The sequence below is a fragment of the Spermophilus citellus genome (genome assembly GCF_964194105.1).
Source record: "Spermophilus citellus genome assembly, chromosome: 16".
Taxonomy (NCBI): Eukaryota; Metazoa; Chordata; class Mammalia; order Rodentia; family Sciuridae; genus Spermophilus; species Spermophilus citellus.
In genome coordinates, this window is record NC_138196.1 from 86,684,175 (window position 1) to 86,711,766 (window position 27,592).

The 27,592-nt window shown below is 54.3% G+C and overlaps 1 protein-coding gene across 1 annotated transcript in view; it reads right to left on the reverse strand.

Moving 5' to 3' along the window:
* DLGAP2 (DLG associated protein 2) overlaps positions 1–27,592 on the reverse strand; it is a 692,077-nt gene that overhangs the window by 92,277 nt on the left and 572,208 nt on the right. Inside the window, exon 5 of the mRNA XM_081269687.1 lies at positions 8,859–9,928. Within this exon, the coding sequence (XP_081125813.1) occupies positions 8,859–9,928 (1,070 nt within the window). The remainder of the gene's footprint in view (positions 1–8,858; positions 9,929–27,592) is intronic.

The following is a 27,592-nucleotide window of genomic DNA, read 5'->3' on the forward strand; positions in this document are numbered from 1 at the left end:
ACCATGGAACACAAGGCAACCTGGGCGACTCATCACAGCTGGTACCACGGAACACAAGGGAGCATTGGGGACACATCACAACTGGTACCACGGATCACAAGGGAACCCAGGGGACACATCACAGCTGGTACCATGGAACATAAGGGAACATGGGGGACACATAGAACTGGTACCACAGAACACAAGGGAGCACGGGGGACACATCACAGCTGGTACCACGGAACACAAGAGAGCACAGGGGACACATCACAGTTGGTACCATGGAACACAAGGCAGCACGGGGGACACATCACAGCTGGTACCACGGAACACAAGGGAGCACGGGGGACACATCACAGCTGGTACCAGGGAACACAAGAGAGCATAGGGGACACATCACAGCTGGTACCACGGAACACAAGTGAGCACGGGGGACACATCACAGCTGGTACCACGGAACACAAGAGAGCACAGGGGACACATCACAGCTGGTACCACGGAACACAAGGGAGCACGGGGGACACATCACAGCGGGTGCCCCGGAACACAACGGAGCACAGTGGACACATCACAGCTGGTACCACGGAACACAAGGGAGCACAGGGGACACATCACAGCTGGTACCACAGAACACAAGGGAACATGGGGGACACATCATAGCTGGTACCACGGAACACAAGGGATCACTAGGGACACATCACAGCTGGTACCACGGAACACAACGAGCACGGGGGACACATCACAGCTGGTACCACGAAACCCAAGGGAACACGGGGAACACATCACAGCTGGTACCACGGAACACAAGGGAGCACTAGGGACACAACACAGCTGATACCACGGAACACCAGAGAGCACAGGGGACACATCACAGCTGGTACCACGGAACACAAGGGACACATCACAGCTGGTACCACGGAACACAAGGGAGCATTGGGGACTCATCACAACTCTTACCACGGAACACAAGGGAACCCGGGGGACACATCACAGCTGGTACCACGGAACACAACGGAACACGGGGCACATCACAGCTGGTACCACAGAACACAAGGTAGCACTGGGGACACATCACAGCTGGTACCACGGAACACAAGGGAGCACAGGGGACACATCACAGCTGGTACCACGGAACACAAGGGAGCACGGGGGACACATCACAGCTGGTACCATGGAACACAAGGGAACACGGGGGACACATACAACTGGTACCACAGAACACAAGGGAGCACGGGGGACACATCACTGCTGGTACCACAGAACACAAGGGAGCACGGGGGACACTTCACAGCTGGTACCACGGAACACAAGGGAGCATGGGGGACACATCACAGCTGGTACCATGGAACACAAGAGAGCACAGGGGACACATCACAGCTGGTACCACGGAACACAAGGGAGCACGGGGGACACATCACAGCTGGTACCACGGAACACAAGGGAGCACGGGGGACACATCACAGCTGGTACCACGGAACACAAGGGAGCACGGGGGACACATCACAGCTGGTACCACGGAACACAAGGGAGCACGGGGGACACATCACAGCTGGTACCACGGAACACAAGGGAGCACGGGGGACACATCACAGCTGGTACCACGGAACACAAGGGAGCACGGGGGACACATCACAGCTGGTACCATGGAACACAAGAGAGCACAGGGGACACATCACAGCTGGTACCACGGAACACAAGAGAGCACAGGGGACACATCACAGCTGGTACCACGGAACACAAGGGAGCACGGGGGACACATCACAGCGGGTGCCCCGGAACACAACGGAGCACAGTGGACACATCACAGCTGGTACCACGGAACACAAGGGAGCACAGGGGACACATCACAGCTGGTACCACAGAACACAAGGGAACATGGGGGACACATCATAGCTGGTACCACGGAACACAAGGGATCACTAGGGACACATCACAGCTGGTACCACGGAACACAACGAGCACGGGGGACACATCACAGCTGGTACCACGAAACCCAAGGGAACACGGGGAACACATCACAGCTGGTACCACGGAACACAAGGGAGCACTAGGGACACATCACAGCTGGTACCACGGAACACCAGAGAGCACAGGGGACACATCACAGCTGGTACCACGGAACACAAGGGACACATCACAGCTGGTACCACGGAACACAAGGGAGCATTGGGGACTCATCACAACTCTTACCACGGAACACAAGGGAACCCGGGGTACACATCACAGCTGGTACCATGGAACACAATGGAACACGGGGCACATCACAGCTGGTACCACAGAACACAAGGTAGCACTGGGGACACATCACAGCTGGTACCACGGAACACAAGGGAGCACGGGGGACACATCACAGCTGGTACCATGGAACACAAGGGAACACGGGGGACACATACAACTGGTACCACAGAACACAAGGGAGCACGGGGGACACATCACAGCTGGTACCACGGAACACAAGGGAGCACGGGGGACACTTCACAGCTGGTACCACGGAACACAAGGGAGCACGGGGGACACATCACAGCTGGTACCACGGAACACAAGGGAGCACGGGGGACACATCACAGCTGGTACCACGGAACACAAGGGAGCACGGGGGACACATCACAGCTGGTACCATGGAACACAAGAGAGCACAGGGGGACACATCACAGCTGGTACCACGGAACACAAGGGAGCACGGGGGACACATCACAGCTGGTACCACGGAACACAAGGGAGCACGGGGGACACTTCACAGCTGGTACCATGGAACACAAGAGAGCACAGGGGACACATCACAGCTGGTACCACGGAACACAAGGGACACATCACAGCTGGTACCATGGAACACAAGAGAGCACAGGGGACACATCACAGCTGGTACCACGGAACACAAGGGAGCACAGGGGACACATCACAGCTGGTACCACGGAACACAAGGGAGCACGGGGGACACTTCACAGCTGGTACCATGGAACACAAGAGAGCACAGGGGACACATCACAGCTGGTACCACGGAACACAAGGGAGCACGGGGGACACATCACAGCTGGTACCATGGAACACAAGGGAGCACGGGGGACACTTCACAGCTGGTACCATGGAACACAAGGGAGCACGGGGGACACTTCACAGCTGGTACCATGGAACACAAGGGAACATGGGGGACACATCATAGCTGGTACCACGGAACACAAGGGAGCACGGGGGACACTTCACAGCTGGTACCACGGAACACAAGGGAGCACGGGGGCACTTCACAGCTGGTACCATGGAACACAAGGGAGCACGGGGGACACTTCACAGCTGGTACCATGGAACACAAGGGAACATGGGGGACACATCACAGCTGGTACCACGGAACACAAGGGAGCACGGGGGACACATCACAGCTGGTACCACGGAACACAAGGGAGCACGGGGGACACATCACAGCTGGTACCACGGAACACAAGGGAGCACGGGGGACACATCACAGCTGGTACCATGGAACACAAGGGAGCACGGGGGACACTTCACAGCTGGTACCACGGAACACAAGGGAGCACGGGGGACACATCACAGCTCGTACCACGGAACACAAGGGAGCAGGGGGGACACTTCACAGCTGGTTACACGGAACACAAGGGAGCACTAGGGAGGTGGCAGGTGAGGAGGAAGGCCATCAGCCCCTCCCCACCACAGCTGCTTGTCCTGTGGGTCCCTGGCACTGTAGGGATTGGGCACCAAGCCTCAGGACGGGGCCCCTCCCTCTGCCCAGTTCACATCTCTGCTGGTTGCAAGACAAAGAGCACCAGGGACTGCTGTGAACAACTCTGTGCCAACAAATTGCAAAACCTGAAAGACGTTGATGGATCTGGCCACAAGGTAAACAATTGAGCCATGGGGATAGAAAACCTGAATTAGTCCAGCGACAGGAGACTCCGGTGAACCAGCCGTGAACGTGTCCTAGCAGAGACCTTCACTCCTAAATTCCACCAAACTTTTAAAGAACGAAGGCCCAGACCCTTCTAAACAACTGAACCAAGGCATTAAATGAGGCCAGCATGACCCTGAGGCCAGCACCAGACGAGGCATAGCCACAGAGAGAACTACATGCCAACAGGGAGGACACAGCGTGGCCGCAGCCACCCCACAGCTACCAAAGAGCCACTGGGGGGAGGAGGAGATAAAGGCCTTCAGCCAGGGAAGGGGGCCAGACTATCCCTGCTTGCAGCTGACCGGGTCCCCAGCAGAGGGAGGCCTGACCATCAGGAGGTGGTGGGGGCTGGTAAGTGAGCTCAGCCAGGTGGCATGTAAACCCACCAACGTGGTCTTCCCCAGGAGGTGCTCGCTGAGAGGGAAGTCACAGGGCCCAGGAACACGGGCCTCCACTAGGAAGATGGTAAGACCTGGGGGAAGAAGTTGGACACAGAAGCGGAATGCACTCCCGTGTTGAGGGCAGGAAACTGGTCATGAGCATTCTACCCAGAGCAGCCTACTGACTAAACGTCACTGCCATCAACCACCGCGGCATTCTCCAGGAAATGATGAACATCCCAGGGTTCCTATGGAATCACCAGACCCCCCAACAGTCAAAGTCCTTGAGATCCAGAAACCCAGGCCCCCGACCTCCAGGCACACCTACTGCAGGACTGGGGTAACCAAGACTGCAGGCGGCAGTCACAAACGCCTACAGGCAGTGGACAGAACCCAGGCCCGAGAATAACCCAGGATCTCTGGCAAACGTGCCAGAGGCAGACCCTGTGGGAAGACTGGCCTCCAGAGCAGGAGGTCAGAAAGACCGTGTCTCTCCCCCTGCACAGAAATCAGCTCCGAGTGATCCAAAGCCTGAATGTAAGACCCGGAACACCAAGACTACTAAACAGGGAAGGCACTTCCAAAATGGGTACCGGCCATGGTTTTTCTTCTTTTAAAAGACCCCAATAGCACAGGCCACCAAAGCAATAACAGACAAATAGAAGCCGAGGAGCTTCTGCAGACTGGGAGACAGACTAAGGAACAGGAGGGAATCTTTGCAGCTCACCGTCTGATGAGGGGTGAGCACCAGAACAAGGGAGGAACGGAGAGAAGTGACCCTGTGGAGGGGAGGCTTCCCTCAGTCAGACAGACAAGTGCCTGACAAAGTGCCCAGCACCGTCAGTCCTCAGGGAGATGCCAATCAAAACCACCGAGAGATGTCGCTGCTGTCAAAACAGTCCGACCGCAGACGCCGGAGGCGGGAGAGTGGCTCTGCACACGGGTCTGCACCCACGCGGGACCTGGACCAGGTGCACTGGAGACCAGCCTGGAGGCTCCTCGGAGGCCCAGCAGTGGGGCCTCTTGGGGTCCACCGTCCCGCTCCTAGCAGTGGCTGACAAGGGCAGGCACAGACTACAGCGGGTGGCGGTCAGGCAGCCACACTGCAGAGGGCGTGGAGGCCAACTGGGGAGAACAGAGGACAGGTGGGCCAGGGAATACGTCTCCCCGGCCATGGACCTCTCTCCACTGAAGCGGAAGACGCAGACTCAGGAGCACTGTGAAGGGGCAGCCAGGGCCACCCTTGCCCGTGGCCCTCTGCTCACCTGTTTGGACCCACTGAGGTCAGGACTCTTCCTGGGGTGCAGCTGTGAGCGCTACACACCGAGGCAGGAGGCACGCGGGGCCGCTGCCAGCCCGAGACTCAGCTTTCCACGAGGGCCCAGCGGCGCTCACCACCCGCGCACTAACACCCACTCTCCCTTCTCCTCCCTCTGGCCCACTCCCACAGGAGCCCCCGGAGGCCAGTTCCTCCAGCTCCCTGTGTTCTGCGTCAGCCCAGACGTCTCTATCTTCCACCAGGAAGTTGCCTGCCATCAGCAGGGACCAACCCCGGACGGGCGTCCTTGACAACCAGTTCAGCCGAGCGCTCGGACAAACGCAGCCCGAGGAGACGGAGCGTGATCTGTGCTGCGTCCTCATCAGTGTTGCCCAGCGAGCCTGCATGACCTCCAGAGGACAATGAGAAGGGACAGTCACTGGGCTGCCTCCAGAATGTGCCTGTTTTCCTTGAGAGGCGGAGAGGGGAGAGCTTGCTGCCGAGGGAGGCGGCAGAGCAATCCTGGAAGCCGCATGGCCTCCTAGGGTGCCCCTACCCTCCTTGCTGCTGCAATGTCCCCCTGGCTGTGGCCCATGTCATCCCAGCTGGGGTGGGAGGGAGGCTGGCGCCAGGCTAGGCCTGCTACGGAGGCACCAGGGTCTTCAGGGGAGGAGGGTGCGGGGGCCGACCTCCCTGTCACGTGCAGGGCCACCTGATACCAGGGCTCTGCCACGGGGGTGTGCATGCTCCCCGCGTGGCCTCTTCCCAGGGCCAGAGCAGCTTCCTGTTCTATAAAAGACATGATGTTTGAAGCCTGGAAAACGCATTTGTCTAAGACCACGGCTCCACCCGCCTGCCCTCCACCACAGGGGCACACAGCCAGCTGCTCTCAGGTGCCGTCCAGCTGCAGGGGGCAGTGGAGAGACCCAGAAGGTGGGGGGAAGATCGACACTGTTCCTCCCCTTGAGGCTCGTAGAGGACAGCTGAAAAATATGACTGACCCCTGTGAGAGATGGAGGGAGCATGGCAGAGGGAGCAGGAGGCCCACAGGCAGGCGGCCCAGCCAGGCCAGTGCAGAAAGGCAGGGACTGCAGGCTCTGGGCAGGTTTCCACCCACCTACGGAACTGGACCTTGGACACCATGATCAGAGCCCAAGCAGCAGGGCCAAGGGTGCATGCTGCCTATGAAGTTTAAAAACCAAACCCTCCAGGGTGGGAAGAGAGGAAGAGAGAAGAAACCTGTGGACCGGGAGGTTCAAGAGGCCCCTCATCGCATCCCTGCTCAAACAAACCGGGAAGGAGAGGCTGGAGCTGGGGAGGTGAGCGTGACCTAATGCTGGGCACCCTAATTAGCGTGACCTAATGCTGGGCACCCTGCAGAGCTACTGCCTTCAGTGTCTGCTCCTGTATCATGGCTGCGATTCACCATCTGACCTTGTCGTTCAGCGTGGACCTTTTAGGGACAAACATGGGAACGTCTGCTGCGGCAGTTGTGTGAGATGTGGGGTCTGCTTCAACTGATGGTGGCCACAGGGCCTGGAACTTTATGCTACCTGTGCCCTGGACGTGTGTGTGGCCCATGCCTCCACCACAGGATCACAAGGGCGGCCGGAGGGTAGAGGACAGCGTGGGCCATGGGGGCGGCCGCAGGTAGACTTGAGAGCACAGGATGCTGCCGAGCAGGTGTGGCAGGGACGTGGACCCAGTGCAACGTCACTGTTGTGCCACCGACCTTTAGTGTCCAGGAGCACCCATCTACTGGTGTCTCAGATTCAAGTGGGAAAAAAAACAAGAGCTTTGCTTCTGGACCCCATTCCAGTCACCACGGTCCTTTAGATAAGCAGACGAGTCTCTACCCTTGGATACTATCGAGGCTGGCCAAGGACAATCAAAGCATAAGTCTCTCCCACTGCTATAAATAATGTTTTATGCAACAACCAATCTGTCTCTGCATAAATCTGCCATGCAAGCAACTGGGCACCTCCCCTCTCAGAACAGAGCCCCTGAGCCTGGCATGGGGAGGGCTTGCCAACTCGGCATTCCTGGACAGACAGAGCTGTCCTTCTGTCCCATTAGGTGGCTGCCTGGTGACTTCACTGCAGTGAGCAGGGTGACTCCGTGCTAGGAGCATTTCCCTGAAGCAGCGTTTGGCCGCTGCACCTGCTCTCAGGCAATAGAGGGGACCTGTGGTGACATGTATCAGCCTGATGCCAAGCCCACGGCCTCTGAGCCCTGCATCCTCAGTGGAGCAGGCACCTCCAGGGCCGATCTGGCTTTCTTGGTGACAGCAGGGTGAGGAGAGGGAGGCGTTCCGGACGCACAGAGGTCTGCAGTGAGCAGCTCTCGCCAGCCGCTGTCTGCAGTTTGTTTTGCCTTTGTGAATTCATCTCATCAGCGCCTCAGAGACAGATTCCTTCCCACAGTCCGACCTCCTGCCTTGTGGCTCAGGGATGCCACTCCCAGGAGCAGGAGGTGGGCGTGGAGGTCCGGCTTCTGCCAGGGGCGGCTCCCAAACCCACAGCTCCTGTGAAGGCAGGCGTGCTTTTGCCGCTGGGTCCAAGGCCTCCAGCCCTGGGGGTCCCCAGGGAATGGCGATGGTGTGGAGTGGCTCCAGGGAGCAGCCGGGGGCCTCAGAGACCCCCAGAAGGGCCTGAGGTCACCTCTCTGCCACCTGTCAAAACTGACGCCATCCCGGCAGCACCGTAACGGCAGCCAGGATGGCGAGGAGCAGAGTCCAGGGCTGGGTGGGCAGAGAAGGTGTGGTCCTGCTGACGCAGGGAAGAGCCTCAGCCTCAGCAGAGAGGCCCATCCTGCCGCCTGCAGCAATGGTGAACCAGGAGGGCACCAGCTAAGTGCCACGGGCGAGGCCCAGGACAAGACCTCCTGGTCTCACCATGCCGGCGCCGAGAGCCATGAAGGTTGGCTACCAGCAGTGGGGCTGGGCATGGGACCCAAGACTCCAGGTGGACAGGAGTTCCAGAGTGCCCTCACGGAGCACAGCTGCAGTGTGTGCTCAGCAGGTGACGGTCATGACCATAATCTACACTCTACACAGGTAGAAAAGAGGAGCTGGCCGGTTCCCACAGAAACGGTGGATGTTGAGACACGGAAGAGCTTGCCCCCCATCTGATCATTACCTGTTCTGTACCCGCATGGAGCTGCCCACTGCCTCCCACATAGCACAAATAATGTGTCAAAATAAAAACAGGCCAAGAGTAGGACCCAAACTCCTGGCTCAGCCCACAGCGTGTGGGTCCTGACAGTCTGACCGCACCTTCATGGACTCTGCCCACTGAGAGCCACCAGCACCGCCCTGGGCCAGGCGCTGGGGGGCCCTTACCTGGAGGTAGTGGCACTGCCGCGGGGGCGGCTTGATATCCTGGTGCACCAGCGGCTTGTCCAGGTTCAGGGAGCTCTTGCGGTAGGCCTCCTTGGCCTGGCTCACGGTGAGCGTGGACCAGGAGCTCCGCTTCATGTACTTGGCGTCCGGCGTCAGGGCCAAGCCCTCGCAGGCCGAGCACTTGACGTCGTTGTTGCTCTTGGACGTCTTCAGCGAGAGGTCCCCGAAGGGGCTCTGCAGGGCCTCGGGGTAGCAGTGGGGGAAGGGGTCCAGGTGGTGCCGGCTCACCACGCTCGGCGCCCGGTGCGTGCTGTCACTGTCCAGGTTGTCGTCCGAGCTCCACCAGCTGCTGGAGCCTGACTTGTGCTTGGCCTCGGGCTTCCGCTCCCTGCTGCGGCTCCGCTTGCCGTGCCTGGCGTGGTGGCCGTGGTGGTGCTCGTCCGCCCGGCCGTCGCCCTTGATGCCGTCCGCGTGGTTCTTGGAAGAGCCCTCCAGGGAGTGCGACTTGGTGAAGAGCTTCTGCACCGAGTGCACCAGGTGCCGGATCCGGCCCGGGCTCTCGCTGCGCTGCTCCGCGGCCGTCGAGGCCCTCTGGTACTGCAGCGTGTGGAAGCCGTCCCTGTGCAGGGGCAGCTGCTTCTCGAACTGGTCCAGGAGGTTGGCGGGGATGCGGTTGATCTTGGCGCCCAGGTGGGGCATGGCGCAGTCGTCCCTGGTGTCGTAGTGGGAGCTGTAGTGCATCCTGGGAAAGGTGCTGCTGGACACGTGGTCGCCCAGCACCACGGGCATCATCATGCACTCGGAGTGCACGGAGCTCCGCGGAGAGCAGCGGTGGTGGTCCATGGGGCAGCTCTCCGCCGGGCTGAGCAGGTAGGGCTGCCGCGCGTCCGGCCCGTGGCGGAGGTGGTCCAGTGGGTGCTCGCAGTCGGCAGGGGGCGCCACGCCACAGGTGTGGCCTGCACATAGCGGCGGTGGATTCCGGCTTCCAGACAACCCTTTCATGTTCCTGGGAGCCGGGGAGTACCGTTCTTCATTGAAGTGCTGCGTCGGGGACCATGAGTACTGCTGGTCTGTGGGCAAAAGAGAGACGTCATTTAATGCTGGAAGGGAACCCCACAAGTCCCCTGTAGAAGCCCCCACCCCCAGCACATGCCACTCTTCCCAACAGTCAGTGTCCTCCGAGCTCCAACATTCCAGTGGACAAGCACCAGTTCCCACTGACCGATGCAAAGTGAGGGATACCGAAAGGGACCTTGATGTTCCCGAGTGGTGGTCTGCAGTGACATGTTTAAGGTCTAGCAGGTTCACTGGTCTCTCAAACCACAGGTTTTGAGTTATTAAATAATAACAATTTGGGGAGAAGCTGTATTTCCATTTTGCATTGGGGTGTTTTCGTTCAGCTTGGAAAATAACAACTGGTATAATTAGTAAGTTAATGTGTCACACACTGGTGTATCCGTTGTGAGGTTGTGGGCTCAGTGCCACATGCCCACTGGGCAGGTAGCAGTGCAAGGGCTCTCTCAACCCCTGTGCTGTGTGGGGACTGGGTTGTGGAGAGGGACGGCCTGGCTGGGGACCAGCTTGCCTCCACCTGGACATCCGGCTCTTGTGGGAGACTGGTGGGGGATGTTGCTGCACCCCTTCAGGCCTGTCCTGGAAAGCAGCCCCCACCTGTCCTCCCGTTGGACAAGTGTCCTGGGTCCTTCCTGTGTGGTTGACTGCCTGTGGAGGGAGAGATCTAAATGGGCTCACCAGGGGTTTTTCTATTTCAGATGTGTTTTGAACTGAGAATAACCCTCCGTGAAGTAAAGAGTGGTTTGATCCTGTGGCACCACCAGTCCAGTGTGGGAGCCTCCTGGACAGTCCCTGGACAGCTATGGCCATCCAGCCCACTTCCATGGGTGAAGGGCCAGAGCCAGAGGGGCCTCTGTAATGGACTGCTCTCCAGTTGCAGGGTAGGACTGAGCCCCGGATGGGGAGCTGTGTCCTGGGCATGGCCACAGTGCCCATCTGCCACTGCATATGATGGTAATCCTTGTTACTGTCACCCGCTGGACCCGTTGGAAAAGTTCAGGGTCTGTGACCCTAATGGGCCTGGATTCTGGGCTCCTGCAGAAGGCTGACTCCCTCTGCCCTGCTGTCCACTGTCTCCTCTCAGTCCCAGGGTGGACCTTGCCTCCCTCTGGCAGCCAGTGGAAATACAGGAAGTGCAGGCTCCAAGCTCATTGCTGGGGGAGAACAGTGGAAAGAAGGCCCAGAGGCAGGTGCTAGCATGTGGCCCGGGGATGGAGCCTGGGTAGGGTCTGCTGACCCCAACCCATCACCCATAAGAATGGGGTCTGTCCTTGGGGAGAGTGGAGGCAAGGTGGTACCCCTGACCCAGTGCCTTGTCTCTCTCCAGGACTCTGTGCCACCCTCCTGAGGGCAGAGGTGTGCCCCTTGTGCCCAGGCTCTCCAGCAGAGCCAGGTTCTCTGGCTGCTTCCCTGGCCTCTCAGTTCTCCTCCTACCCCACCCGGTTCTCACCTACCTGCCCACCTCCCTCATTAGGGGCCTTGTCCCAGGACCACTGTGTCTGCCTCCTGATAGCTCTTGCTGGACACGCTTCCCCGTCTGTCCTCAGACTCCAACCAGCAGTCTGCTCTAGCGGCCCAGCTTTCCAGGGGGTCCTGCCCCCCATCCCAGCTCAGGGGCTCTGGAAAGCCAGCTCCCCACGGCCCGGCCTGTGGGCCACAACCAAGGGTGCCCAATGGCTGCCTGGCCTCTGCTGCTCCCACCCAGACCCTGCAAGGCGTGTGCCCCAGGCATGGAGCTGCTTGCCACTCCTCAAAGTCACTCTGTGAGTTCTTTCCCTTCTGTCCCCAGGCTGGAAGCTCTCTCTGCTAGTTCTCAAAGAAGGCTGCAGACGACCTTGCTGCATGCTGCCCTTGGGGCTGAGGCCCAGGCAGGGACAAGAAAGGGTCTTTGTCACATGAGAGACAGAAACTCCAGGGGTCCTCCTTCGGACCTGGGCTCCATCACCTAACTCACACCCCCTCACCTGCTCCTCTGCAAGGGCTCCATCCCAGCCTGGGATAATCCGGCTGTCAGCCACACACACGGACACGGGAAAGGAAAAGGAAAGCGGTTGGCTTCTCTCCGCGTGTCCGCCCTGATGCTCCGGGCAGTCTCTGCAGGGAAGCATCCTCACCTGAGAGAAACCTGTGCTGGGTGGCCAGTCCCAGACCTGGCCTAAACAGGTCCCTGCCTCAAGTCCCAGGACTGCACGTGTCCAGCCAGCTCAGAGCCGTAATGTGTGACAAGGAAGAGGGATTGTGTCCCAGGCACAGGACGACCCAGCAGAGAAGCACCCAGCACTTCTGCAGGAATCCCGAGGGCCCTGCGCGCGTGTCAGCTGCCGCTCGTGTCCGCCCTTGGAGCCTGCACCTGTCACAGTGAGTGCCCCAGCGGGGGTGCCTCACCTGTGACTCCAAGGGCTGCCTGTAATGTAGCTGAGGCATCCTCTGACCTCAGCAGTGAGCCTGACCACAGCCCTGCTTCACATGACGAGGAACACTCAGGATGTATCATGCTTAACACAATTAAGGGCAAGATCCAAAGGAAACTCCACATTCAACCGATAAAGAGCAGAACTGTGTTCTGTGATCCAGACTTAACAGCAGCCCCAATGGTCTTCCTATTATGTTTTGCTTTATTTTTCCATTAACATGCATTTTAATACGATTCTAATCTTCCTTCGTATTGAAAAGCAAGCTCATTATGGCTGCACACACATATCCTGCCTCTGCCTAATGTTTAGCCTCAAGCTACATTATGCATGTGGCTACGTAAAAGAAGAGTATGAAAGATAAGAATTTAACTGAAATGAATTAAATTGATTATGCAACATGTTGATAACCGTCTCATTTTCTCTATATAAGATTGAATTTCCTGATATATGTGTGGAAACTTCTATATTATCTGTCAAAAAAATCACAGTAACACAAACAAGATAATTAGGCACTGTAAATAATGGCAATACCAAAAAGTATAATGAGGATTTGTGCTGTAGGACGTTTTATAAGTCTACACAACACATAATAAATACTTAGGGGCTGATAATTTCTCTTTTTTTTGAAAACAAGGTAACATACAAAACGTGGAAAGTGTCTTAGTTCCCTAATTCCTAGCTATCCACACCATTTTTGTTATTAAGAGAAAACAGCAATTATAGTTGTTACTTATTAACACACAACTGTCTCCCCGAGTTCAAAATAGAACATAAATACACGCACTATGGCCGACCCATCCTAAAGAGCGTGCTGCTAGCGTGGGCGTGAGCCTCTAAACCAAGGCTAACGGCATGGTGCCCACTGAGAGTGGGTGTGTGCCGCAGCTTCCCTGGCGGTGTGGACTGTCTACACGGCCCTCAAGTGCACACCCCCAACACGCAGCAGCTGGGGAGCTGAGGTTGAAGGGGTGGTGGGGTGATCCCCCCCATCCCCCCATGCCCCCATCCCCCCATCCCCCCCCTGCTGGCTAAACTTACCATCAGGCCTTCACCTGGACTGTGGAGACTTATCAGGTGGCCCCACTGGCACTGGAAACACCCCGACCCTTGTTTCTCTGCCATCCTTGTCCCCGCCCATGCTCTTGTCCCTTCCCCTGTCCCCCAGATGACACCTGCTCAGTGGACTTCTCTTAGGACTCCTGGGGTGCTGCAGCCCCCACCCCCCATGAGGCCAGGAAAGGTGGTGGCGACAGCTGCGCTGTACTGGCCTGCGTTTACCTGTGCAGGTGACCAGTGCCACCTCCACATACCAGAACCCGCCCGAAGCCCTGCTAATGAAGCTGCTTCCCAGAGGCTCTGGAGGCTGAGGAAGGAGGAACACAAGTTCAAAGCCAGCCTCAGCAACTTAGCCAGGCCCTAAGCAACTTAGTGAGACCCTGTCTCTAAATAAAAAAATCATGAAAAGGGCTGAGGATGTGGCTCAGTGGTTAAGTGGCTCTGGGTTCAATCCCCAAGACCAAAACAAAACAAAAACTTCTGTAAATATTTAACACAAAAGTACAAAATCCGATTTCTGATATAAACATTGCTGGAAGAAATTTGTAAGTCTAGATAAATGGAAGGATACTGCAAATTCAAGGATGCCAGATTTCCTGTTTAAGATGAAAAATTTCCAAGATTGATTCAGATTCTACACAATCACTATCAAATCCCATCTGACTACTTTGTAGAAATTAAAAAGCTAATGTTAAAGTTCATATGGGTAGAAAAAGAAAATCAAGCCTGAAGCTAGCAGAAGGAAAGAAATCATAAAGATTAGTAATAAAGGAACAGTGGAGGGAAACAGCAAAACGCAAACTAGATTCTCTAAAACAATCAACAGAACAGAAAGACCTTCAGCTTGACTAAAAAGACCCGAATTCTCAAAATCAGAAAGAAAAAAAACTTAATGACTTCAAACTAACAAAAGGAATTATAAGAGAATACTATGCACTGGTGTATGGCAACAAATTAGATAAACTAGATAGAATGGACAAATTCACACAAACACACAGATTACTTCAAGTACAAATAGAAAATCTCAACAGAGCAAAAATCAAAGATACTGAATAAAGGTCTCTCAGCAAAGAAAAGTCCAGGATGAGGAGGCCTTGTGGGTGAATTCTACCCACATCTATAGAAGATTAATATCAATCCTCACACTCTTCCAAAAACAGAAGAGGAGGGACCCTTTCAATCCTAATCCAAAGCAACCTACAGAATATTCAGTGCCATTCCTATAATTGTATCAGGGTCAAAATTAACTCTGATATCAAAGCCAGAGCACAAGGAAAGAGAACTACACACTCCTCCTTTATGAGCCTAGATGTAAAAATCCTCAAGGAAACACTCAAAAACCCGGTTGAGCATCATATTAAAGTAATTATATGCTGTGGCTAATTGCAGGAGTGCACAGGTGGTTTAAAATAGGAAGATCAATCAATGCAATACATCCTACTAACAGAACATGTCACCATTTCAATTGGCACAGAAAAAGACATTTGACAAAATATGTCATCCTTGTGTGATAAAATCGGTGAAAACCAGGAACAGCAGGGTGCTTCCTCAGCACAGTAATGGGTATTTATGAAAACCTACAGCTAACACCATTCTCAATAGTGAAAGACTGAAAACTCTCCCCTGAGAATGGGAGAGGTCGGGACATTGACTCTTACCACTTCCACTCAACATGGTAGTAGAGTGTTTCTAGCCAGAGCAATTAGACAAGAAAAGAAAGCAACCTGTTAGGGAGAAGTAGAGCTATCTCTGTTCACAGAAGATCTTATGTATAGAAATTCCCAAAGAATCCCCAAGAAAGCTACCACTATATATGATAAAAAATTCAGCAAAGTTCATGTACAAGATCAAAAAAATAAATATCAGTTGTGCTTCTATACATTAGCAATGAATAATCCAAAAAGGAAATTAAGACAACAATTTTACCTATAATAACATCTAAATAAATAAGACACCTAGGATCACATTTACCCAAGGAGGTGGTATATTGCAAACTAAAAACATTATTAAAAGAAATTAAGACCCCCCAAAAGGAAAGATGTCCCATGTACATGGATTGAAAGACTTAATAATGTCAAGATGAGAGTATTTTCCAAAGCAACCTACGGAATATTCAGTGCCATTCCTTTAAAAATTCCGTCTAGATTTTTCGTAGAAGTGGAAAAGCCAATCCTCAGTTCCTATGGAAATACAAGGAGCCCCAAGAAGGAGAGTTGAGGGCTCGTTTCTGGATCCCCAGCTTACTGCACAGGTCACCGAGTGGGGCTCTGGCCGCAGGGTACACACCAGAGCCAAGGGAGGGCCCAGGGGCCCTCTGCAGTGAGGCTCCACAGAGAGAGTGGTGTCCTTCTACTGATTCTGTCGGGAGCGCAGGATCTGCACGTGTGAAGGAACACATTTAAATGCCCTGTCTCTTGCTATCTGCAGGATTTAACTCAGAATGGACCCAGGACCTAGAGAGTAAGGGCTAAAAGTACAAAGCTGTTTGAATAAAGCACAGGTGTATTTCTTTCTGTTGACCAGGCAACGTCCGAGCCATGGGGCAGAGCCCTGCTGGACACTTCAGCTGCTGAGCACCAGGAAGAGCTCTGCTTGGATCCAGGCAGTGGTGTCACAGCACCAGCTGTGCCCAGCTGAGGGACGGTGGTGAGTGGTCAGACCCTAAGGTGTCCAGCACATCCATACAGAATGTTCTCTGGGTTACACTGGACACTCTGTGACTGGACACTGAAGACTCTCCTTTTGGGGACATCCTCCCTGTGACATTTCCCAAATAAGTAAATGAGTTCAGAGGTGAAGGACATGGCCAAAGTCAGCAGTCCCCGGGAACAGGGCAGGGCTCCAGGACTGGTCAGAGGATCACTGTCCTCTCCACATGGGGGTCTCCGACAGGAACCTGAGCCTCTGTCACTCAACTCTGTTGATGGGCCCATCAATCCCAAGTCCAGCTGTAGCAGGTGTGGACCGCAGGAGTGACCGCAGGCTTCAGCACCCCTGCGTGCTCCTCCCAGTGCACTCCTGATGCGGTGTGGACATCCACCTCAGCGGGCCCCTCCCAGGGTCTCTTCAGAGGAAAGTGGAGGCGCCCAGGAGGGAGGGGCCACATGGGAGGACCTCAGTGTCCAGTCCTGTCACGGGCATGGGTGTCCGTCCACCCTGTGTAAGGCAAGGCGAGGCTCTGTGTTCCAGTATAGTTGTCCACCGCACCCTTCAGGGGAGCCCCCGTGTCTCAGAGTGGGGGAAATCTGTCCCTGGTGAAGGGGTGGCCTCCGCAGACATGCATGTGCGAGCGCACACGCACACACACACACACACACACACACACACACACCCTCATTCTAGCAGTTTATCTTGGTTCCTTGACCAGCAGGTTCAATACCAAGACCAATAATTTGCAATAGACACAAACTGCTTTTTTAAAAGAAATTCTGTACTGATTGCATGTACACCAAAACTGTAATTTAAAAGGAGAGTCGCACACAGACGCCTTTTAGCAGTACAGTAAAAATAGGACGTGCAGTGCAAGATTCTGAACTCAGGTGTTCGACTCTTCTGCTGTCTCAGAATTTTATTTTATTTTCAGTTAAGCAGTACTGTGAGTGCATTTGCAAATTAATTGCACTTAATTAACAAATGACATCTATTTATGGGCTCAATAAATAGCTTTTATGCGGATCTGTATTGCAGCATTCACAAACAATGGCTTCGAAAGCACATGAAAATTGCTATTGGTTGTAAACCTAATCCCATTATTCTGAGGCCAAAAGGTCTTAACTTACCCTTTGCACTAGAAAATTGACTTTGTGAAATGCAACTTTGGCTTCACCAAATTACAATTGCTTTCCAAATGCTTTTCTACTTGAATTCCCTTTGTTACAAATGGAGTCTCCTTAATTTAAGCTAATCTCTTTTTATGTAGTTTTTGATTATCTTATGTTTGTGCCTTGACAAGAGTGCCGGCCATGATTCCCAGTGTGTTCACCAGAATCCAGCCACAGGGGACGCTGGCTGGAGGGAGTCCACTTTTGAGAATGGTTTCATAAGCAAATATGACTTGGAGATGGAACTCACAGGGGCGTTTAGGAGGCGTTGATGGCTTTCTTTCTTTGTGAACTTGAAAGCTCTAAGCAAGCTGAGCTGACTTTAGACATTCTCCTGCCGTCCCCTGAAAGCAGCCAGACAGTCCCTGACTGTCCACAGGTGCACAGCGAAACTCCAGCAGCAGCGGCTTCCCTCGCCAAAGCCAGAGACAAACCAGGCCCTGGTGTGGCCTTGTGCACAGAGTTCAACTCTTTTCACCAGTGACTAACAGAATGTTTGAACAGAGACACGTCTTTCAGGGGGATATCTCACTGGGGAGTTGTAGGTCAGAATGACCTTCCTGGAGGTGACTGGGGTGGAGGGTGTGGAGAGGGCACCCGTGTGAGCCCTGGGCCATGTGAAGGCGCAGGGCTCCACCACAGAGGGCGGCCCCCCACGGTGCCCTGCGCCTCGCCCGTGATCGCTGTCCCCCCCCCCCGAGAGACCTACTTGGGAGTCAGACTCCTTGAACGTGTTCTAAGACATTCGAAGGAGACTGCACCTCGTCCACACCACCCAGTGGAGTCTGAGCCCAGGTATTTTCATCAGCCAGCCACCTTTTCCACCACCTAACCCAGAGTAAAAAAATACCTCACACGTTTCTCTGAATCAACAGACACATTAAAAATTAGGATGTGCCACAGGGTCATGCAGTAAACTACAAATCTCTTGTTACTTGAGGGTTTTGAGAAACTAGGGGACCTTCTGGGAAATAGGTCAGGCAAAATCTCAGAAGCGGTAACAAAGTTTGGAGCTTTTGGCCAGGTCGGTGGGGTCCAGCACCACAGAGGAGCTCTGAAGCAAGGGCTGCTCCAGGTGGGACTGGAGACTGATCTGAGGTTGTTGTGTGTCTCCACTGACATGCTCAGAAAGGGCTTCCTCAGGACTGCAAACCAGAACGCAGGGTACACTGTGTTTCATAGAGCAGAGAAAGAGGGTGGGCGTGGCGTGGGGCAAGGCCCTGCAGGCTCAGTCCCCGCAGCCAGCGCAGCGGGAAACATGAAGTCCAGGTAGCTGCCCAGCCAGGCTCAAGAGCTGGCCAGCATACTTTATATATAAACCGAGATATGAAAAATTGTGGTATCCATGTGTTCTAAGAATTGTAATGCCAAAAAAATGAAGTACATGAATAATGGCATGAATTGGTGTGAGCATACTCTATATACAAAGATACGAAAAATTGTACTCTATATGTGTAATAAGAATTGTAATGCATTCCACTGTCCTGTATTTAAAAAAAAAATAAAATCAGTAAAACTAAAAAAAAAAAAAAAAGCTGGCCATAAAGTGCAACTTCACAAAGAGTGGTTTTCCTCTGAGAGGGTATTACACACAAAAAGGGAAAGGTGTACCCAGAGTGTGAAGGTCTTAGACACAAAGATTCATGGAAATGAGAAACTCAACTCCTTTGAAAAAATTGGCAGGTAGAACAGAAGTGATTTCTTGGACATGAAATAAAAATTGCAAATATATGAAAAAACTTACCCTGTTAAACCATAAAAGCTACAGGAATAAGATGAGTCATATCTAACAGAAGTCTAGTTATGTCTTCCAAAGGATTTCACCTGGAAATTTATCCTAGAAAATAATACAATAAGAAAAGCGCACTGTCTGTGGCTGTGGAACCCGCCCGCGGGAGCCTCCAGAGACAGTCACGCTTGGCCAGGGCCCGTGTTTGGGGGATGGAGGACTTGGGTGTGTCAGCATCACAGGTGAGCAAGACCTGGACTCTAGCACACCAAGGGAAGAGGATAGCATGACCTGAGGGTTTTGTGGGTTTTCAACATTTATTAAACCCAGAAATTTGGAATAAATGTTCTAGGTGAGCATGCTAAGAATGGAGTTTTTATTCTGATGACGTACTTCATACAACTAGAAAGAGCAATCATGAAATTCATTTGGAAAAATAAGAGGCCAGAATAGCCAAAGCAATCCTCAGTGAGAAAAAGGAAGCAGGAGGCATCACAGTACCAGGTCTTAAACCGTACTACAGAGCCATAGTGATGAAAATGGCATGGTACAGGCACCAAAAGAGACATGAAAGGCAAGGTTACAGAGTAGACGACACAGAGCAGACCCACATCAACACAGTTAGCTCATCCTAGAGAAAAGACGGTCTCTCCACAAATGGTCTGGAGAACTGGAAATCCTCGTGCAGCAGAACGAAACTGACCCCCATCTCTCACCCTGCACAAAACTCAACTCAATGTGGATCAAGGACCTAGGAATTAGGCCAGAGACCCTCCGCCTAACAGAAGAAACTGTAGGCCCAATTCTTAGCCAAGTCAGCTTAGGAACTAACTTCCTTAACAAGATCCCCTAAAGCAAGAAGTAAAATCAAGAATCAATAAATGGGATGGAATCAAACTGAAAAGCTTCTTCACACCAAGGAAACAAAGAACATGGAGAGAGAGCCCACAGAATGGGAGGAAATCCTTGTCAACTGCGCACCAGAGCACTAATCTCCAGGATATATAAAGAACTCAGAAAAACTTAACACACAGAGAAAAACTTAATCACAAATAACCCAATCAACAAGTGGGCAGAGGAAAGGAACTGAACAGGTACTTCACGAAGAAATATGAATGGTCAAAAAATATATGAAAAATGTCAATCATCTCTAGCAATTAGAGAAATGCAAATTAAAACTACACTGAGATTTCATCTCACTCCAGTCAGAATGGCAATGATCGAGAATGCAAGTAACAATAAATGATGGTGAGGATGTGGGGGGAAGCGTACATTCACACTGCTGGTGGGACTGCAAATTTGTGCCAACACTCTGGAAAGCAGTGTGGAGATTCCTCAAAAAACTTGGAATGGAACCACCATTTGGTTATTTCATTCCTTGGTTTATACCCAAAGGACTTAAAATCAGCACACTACAGTGACACAGCCACATCAATGTTTATAGCAGCTCAATTCACTATAGCTAAGCTTTGGAACCAACCTAGGTAACCTTAAACAGATAAATGAATAAAGAAAATGTGATGCACACACACACACACACACACACACACACACACGTGCGCGCACACAGTGGAGTATTACTCAGCCATAAAGAAGAATGAAATTTTGGCATTTCTCTGGTAAATGGATGGAACTGGAGAACATCATACTAAGTGAAATAAGCCAGTCCCCCCAAATCAAAGGTCAAATGTTCTCTCTGATATGTGGATGCTGACTCACAATAAGTGGGGTGCAGGAGGGAAGAGTAGAAGTTCATTGGATTAGACAAGGGAAATGAAGGGAAGGGAGTGGACAGGAGTGGGAAAGACAGTGGAGTGAGTCGGATGTAGCTTCCTATGCTCCTCTGTGAATGGCAGTGTAACCCCCATCACGTCCAGCCACAGGAATGGGATGCTAGCTGGAATAAGTCATACCCCACTACCCCACGTATGCATAACATGTCGAGATACACTCGACTGTCACATCTAGAAAGAACTCATAGAAAAGAAAAAAGTCAAAATAAAACATTTAGAAAAAACAGAGTATAGAGTTTTGCATCCGCTGAATCCTGTCTGGAAACGGAACGTCCCTGACCCTGGGACTTGGCCTGCTGGGCTCCCGAGGACCCCACTCTGCTGCTGGTGCTCACAGTGAAGAGGCCCTCTGCGGGCGAGCCCCCGAGGACACCCCTGTGCACCCTGATGGCGGAGTTGTCACAACCCTCCTGAGGTCTTACGCTGAGCAGCAGCATGGGAAGTCTACAGTGTCTGCTCAAGAGCAAATATCTGCCAGACGCTTCCTGTTGAACCAGCTCAGCTGCTGTTATTTTTAATGCTTGCCACACGGGCACTGGCCAGAGCATGAGCCCTCACACCCCAGCTTGGATTCCGGGACCTTCCTGCGGTGGGACCATGTCACACCAAGCCCACCTCCCCCGGCGCCTGTGCCCCTCCTCCCCCCACACCCCACCCTCTGGGCTCTCCCCTGCCCTCCTCACCCCGAGGATGCAGAGCCCCCATTACTCAGAGAGCACACAACCAGTACCTGCTCCCCAGCTCTGTGCCTGTGAGGAGAACCCGGTGCCAGCAGAGCTCCACATGGCCCAGGGCAGGGCAGGGGGGGTGGCCAAGCCCCTGCTGTGGCGGGGGCCCAGGGTCCAGGGAGTCAGCAGCACCCTCATTCCCAGCTCAGAGCCCTGGCTGCAGGTGTGGGCGGGGCCCGGGCTCTGCCTCCCCAGGGTCCTGCCTCGGGGTAGAACTGCGCTGGGGACCCCTGGGCTGGGAGTCTAGCGGAGTGCTTCCAAAGCCACTGTACGGTGTTAGCTTCACGGGGGTGGGGGGCACCCTCCCTCCTGCCTGCTCCCCGGCTTGGCACCCCACATGCGACTCCCAGGAGGAGCAGGTCTCCAGGTGGAAGAAGGTGCATGGACCCAGTGGTGGGGGCTGCAGGTTTGAGAGGGCTGAGGGCTGCGGTGCCCCAGGGCCCAGGAGGCTGCACTCTGCAGACCAGAGGCCTTTTCTGTCAGCAGGAGGTGGGCGCCTGGGAAGGGAGCGGACCTTCAGAGGGCAAGGCCCGTGCAGGAGGGTCCTTCCCCGCAGAGAGAGGCTGTGCCAGGCAGGGGCTCCCTGCTGGTGTGTGGCTCACACTGCTGACCTCCGGAGGCTGCGCAGACCGCTCGGCAGGATGCTCCGAGCAGGGCTTCGCACTCCCCCGGCTCCCAGGTGTCGGGGGCTAGGGTTTGAACTCCAGCACCAGGGCTGCTTGTGGATTCCCCTTCTTTCCCCCTCTCAGGAAATGTGAACAGCCCCGGTCAGTGCACCCTGTGGAGGTCCTGGGACACAGCAGCCACCGGCCACGGCCCTGCTCCAGCCTGGACGAGGGGCAGGTGGCCTTCTGCAGGCACAGCACCCTGGGGCTGAGGCTTGGCCTGGGTCAGGTCAGACCTCTGGCCCTGTCCCTCCTTCCAGGCCCTGTCAAGCTAGGCAGTGCTCTGAGCTGGGCGGTGAGGCCAGGCGGGTGGGTGCTGGAGAGACTGGGTAGCACTGGTGAAGGGAGGAAAGGACGTTGTAAAACTGCCCAGACCCTGACGCACTAGCAGGAGCCTCTCAGAGACGAAGAGAATGTGGCCCAGGAGCTCTATGCCCGGCCTGGGGTCTCGGGGGCTCATGCGACTGTCTGAACAGACACTGGCTCAGTGGGATCTGAGTCCGGGAGCCCCAGGTCTTTCAGAGGCCACTTCTGCTCACCTGCAGCAGGTCCCCTCCTGGAGGCCGGGGGCTTTGGGCCCACCTGCCTGCCTTCCCTGTCAGCAGTGGGTTGCAGGACGTGCTGATTACTAACAACAGCTGCCTGTCCTGTTTGGAAACAGCGTGGAACGGCCTGAAGCTACCCAGCCATCAGCTGTCCACCTCAGCCATTCTGAAAAGTCCAACTACAATCAAAAGCCGCCCACTGAAACCCATGTCAAATAACACCCCAGCGACTCTCCAGGATCCGGGTCTGGATTCCAGGCTCCCACCTTAGCATGCGTTTGCTTTCACAGTCACAGAGCTGTGGCATGAAGGAGGCCGTCGAGCGCTGGAAGCAGAACTCAGAACTGCGGGGGCTGCCCCAACAGGCTCGCCACGTCCAAGGCTGGGCAAACGAGCCCCCTCCGTCACTGTGACAGCCTCTCTGCATGAGGGGGAGAGCGAGAGTGCTAGCTGAGCCACTCGCCGGGGAGGCTCACCCCTGCTCACCCCAAAGAGCCCAAGGAGAGAGCAGCCAGGACGGGAAGTGGCAAGGGGCCTGAAGGCTGGGTCCCTGGGAGGACACGTTGGAACGTGGACGGAGACTTCTCAGAACACGCTAGACACGATCGAGCAGTCTGTCTGGTTCACCCCAGGGTCTAGCAGAGCTCAGGGCCCCCACCGCCTGCACACAGCAATGGTCGCGGGCCCTGTAGCTGCAGGCGGTGGGGCTTTGGCACCCTCGGCAGAACGGCCTGGCAGGTCCTCGCCTGCTGCCTGGGTTTAGGTAACAGCCTCGGTGCAGAGTTTTGGGCCTGCTGGGCTGCAGCAAGCTGGGTGCCAGCTGCATGGTACAGCTGCGGGGCTCGCTGCATGCTCCCTGCAGGGCTTCAGGGTGGGGAGCACTGGGTCCCAGGGAGTGGACCTGGCACTCCTGCTGCACCTCCGCCCCTCATCCTCGGTCACTGAGCCACAGTTCACCTGAACTTTGATATTCGCTGCTGATGAAATTGTGCTAAATAAATGGCTCCGGTTGAGTGTCAAGGTAGGTGTGACAAGTCCTTGGATTCTAGGTTCCCAGGACGTGCTCCTCCTGGGTATGTGCTGGAGAAGCCCCTATCTTCTGCTACTGGTTTGCTCGGAGCACCGTTTCCTACAGCTGCAGCAACTGGGTGCTGATGGGGTTGTCTCCACCAGCAGTACCCCCAGAGGTGGATCAGGGTCTGAGGGGACCTCAGCCTCTGCCTGTCCCTGTGGGCTGACACTGAGCCAGTCCAAGGGCACTGGCCCCTGGGGGATTCTATAGACTGTTAAATACTTAACTCACACTGAGTATAGCCAGTGTTTGTCTTATCAAATTTAGGATTTGGCAGAGTTAAAGTTTACAGAAAATAGGAACGCTCTAGTCATGCTTTGATAAAACTTGGAACATGTGTTTCTTCTCTCCACTCCTAAACAGATTTGGGGTTTGTCTTCCCTCATGTGACATGCTGACGGTCATGGACCACAGGCCTGCATTCCTGGGAGGGCCAGCCACGGAGGAAAGTCCCGTTTCAGCCTAGCTTCTGTGAAGTGGTGTCTGTATTGATGGATGGTTGGGGGGATCAGCGCTGGCTGAGAACGCGCAACATCCCATAGAGTCTCACGGAGCAGGCTGACTCCGCTCACCAGGGGAGCCCAATTGACCCAGCCAGTGAAGCAGGCACGTCATTCTGTGTCCCAAACGCAGCTCCTTGTAGTTGTACAACACCTAGCTGACATCAGATGTCACCATGCATCTGCACAGTCTACAAGTCGGACGTGCCAGACCCAGAGAGGGAAGACTTGAGTTTCCTTGAGGGAGCAGAGTGTATGAAAGACCCTGCCAAGCCTGGCTTACCTCAGACCCGGAATGGCCTCTCCTATGTTAGTGACCTTGGGCAGATCCCTGAATCTCTCACTTAATCCCTGGCCCCATGTCCTGAGGATGGAGACTTCTGTCCCACAGGCCTGTGGACGAAATGCAAGGATTCAAAGTGCTCAGAGGGGCCAGGACCCTGCTCTGCAGACACTGCCCACTACATCAACCAGGACCCTCCACTAGAGGGACACCTACCAGTCTATCAACCAGGACCTGTTCTCCAGGACACCTCCAGTCTATCAGCCTGGACCTGCCTCCCAGGACATCAGCCAGGACCTGCCCTCCTAGGACACCTCCCAGGACATCAGCCAGGACCCTCCACTAGAGGGACACCTACCAGTCTATCAACCAGGACCTGTTCTCCAGGACACCTCCAGTCTATCAGCCAGGACCTGCCTTCCAGTGCTACCTCCCAGGACATGAGCCAGCACCCTCCTCACCAGGGACACCTCCCAGCACTCATCCTCGTACATTTCCAGGGACACAACACGCACTTTTCCAACTGGCCTGGTGGACATCTGAATGACACGGCTCTGCACACGAGTTCACATTCTTTTTGAACACCCATTTGCATAGAAGCCTGCTAATGACATGTGGTTGATGAAGCAAATCCCGTCACAGAAAATCTTCAGAATCCAAAACTAATCTTGAGTTGGGCTGCCAGTCTTTGCAGTTTGAAGTGGACTCTGTCACCAAGGAGACCATGCTTTGAGGTGGCAGTAAGTGACAATGTCCGTGGGGGCCTCCAGCCACCCTCCCTCAGCTGTGTTCTGTATCCTCCTGCACCTCTGAGATGCACTTTACACCACGCTGGACAGACCAGGTGGCTTGGCCAGAGCACAGTAGAAATGACAGGGTCAGCACTCAGCAGGCTCCTGTGAGCTGTGTCTTGTCCTAATCTCGGGGATTCAGACTCATCACCTTCACCCTGAGACAGGAAGTGGTCTGTCTCTCCACAGCCTCCAGCTTTCTGAACAAAGACTGTGAGGAGCAGGGTGGGCAGGGATCGAGTCCTGGCCCAGGGCAGTGCTCCTGCCCGGCTGCCTGCAGATGACTTCCCCAGGGCCTGGCTCTGCCTGTGGCTTGCAGACATTTAGATCTCGTCCTGCTCACCTCAGATCCCGGCACAGGACGCCCAGCAGCAGACGTCTCACTGGACACCCACTCTGGGGGTTTTCTGTACTTTGTTACTGCTGTTTCCATTGTTGAAATTGCCGGTAGCGACCCTGTAACTTGGACTCATTGTCCATTAATGAGTCTCAGCCCATGGTTCAAAAATGAGCATTCTAGGTCACATAGAAAAAAAATCTGAAAAAAGTGAAATTAAACAAAGGCCCCGAGTTAGGGAAGGCGAATGAATCAGCTGTGCCTCTTTACTGAAGGGAACTCTTCACCTCCCTCTCTTCCTTCATCATTTCTGCCCTAGATCACGCGCCCAGTGCAGAAACCATTTACTGCAGAAGCTGTCGGTGTGAGTTGCGATTGCAGTAAAGGGTCATTTCAGGAGGGTCAGTTTGGAAATGTGAAGTGGCCTTTAACGAGGCGTGTGACAAACCTGTGTGGCTCTCTTGCTCCTTCTGAGATGGACGCCTCTCTGTGGCAGCAGACGTGGGGCATAGGGAGGGACTTGGACTCCTTAGCTCTGGGAGCTGAGTTGGCCCAAGGACACACTGCAGATGTCTGTGCCCCTTTCTGTCACCTGGCCAGGTGGGCTGCAGACCATCACAGACATGTGTGAGAAGGTGGGGGTGGTGCAGGCAGGAGCTGCATGCAGGACCTGGCTCTGCCTGGGGTGCCCAGCATAGGCCCCTGGAGGGGCTGTGCTGGCCACAGGGACACTGCTCACAGTGTCCGTGTCTTCTGCCCACTGGCAAGCGACACATCTGCTGACCTGGGTGCTGCCCAGCAAGGTGGCCCATCCCAACTGCACATGGTGTCCCCCATGTCCCCAGTCCAGCATGCCCTGAGCTCACAGGACGAGCTGGGCCCCCAACCATCCTGTTCCTCCTCCTTCCCCACAGCTACCTTTGGGCAGCACTTTGATGATTTGTTTTTAGTATTTTTCCCAAATATCACAGTTGACGTGGACAGCTGTTGGACGTGGACAGCTGCTTGACGTGGACAGCTGTTGGACGTGGACAGCTGTTGGATGTGGACTGCTGTTGGACGTGGACAGCTGTTGGATGTGGACTGCTATTGGATGTGGACTGCTGTTGGATGTGGATAGCTGTTTGACGTGGACAGCTGTTGGATGTGGACTGCTATTGGATGTGGACTGCTGTTGCATGTGGATAGCTGTTTGACGTGGACAGCTGTTGGATGTGGACTGCTGTTGGATGTGGACTGCTGTTGGACGTGGACAGCTATTTGACGTGGACAGCTATTTGACATGGACAGCTGTTGGATGTGGACTGTTGTTGGATGTGGACTACTGTTGGATGTGGACTGCTGTTGGATGTGGACTGCTGTTTGACGTGGACAGCTGTTTGATGTGGACAGCTGTTGGATGTGGACAGCTGTTGGATGTGGACTGCTGTTTGATGTGGACAGCTGTTGGACGTGGACTGCTGTTGGATGTGGACTGCTGTTGGATGTGGACAGCTGTTGGATGTGGACAGCTGTTGGATGTGGACAGCTGTTTGATGTGCACTACTGTTTGACGTGCACTACTGTTTGACATGGACTGCTGTTGGATGTGGACAGCTGTTGGATGTGGACTGCTGTTGGATGTGGACTGCTATTTGACGTGGACATCTGTTTGACGTGGACTGCTGTTTGACGTGGACAGCTGTTGGATGTGGACAGCTGTTTGACGTGGACAGCTGTTTGACGTGGACTGCTGTTTGAGGTGGACAGCTGTTGGATGTGGACAGCTGTTTGAGGTGGACAGCTGTTGGATGTGGACAGCTGTTTGACGTGGACAGCTGTTTGACATGGACTGCTGTTTGAGGTGGACAGCTGTTTGACGTGGACAGCTGTTTGATGTGCACTACTGTTTGACATGGATAGCTGTTTGACATGGACTGCTGTTGG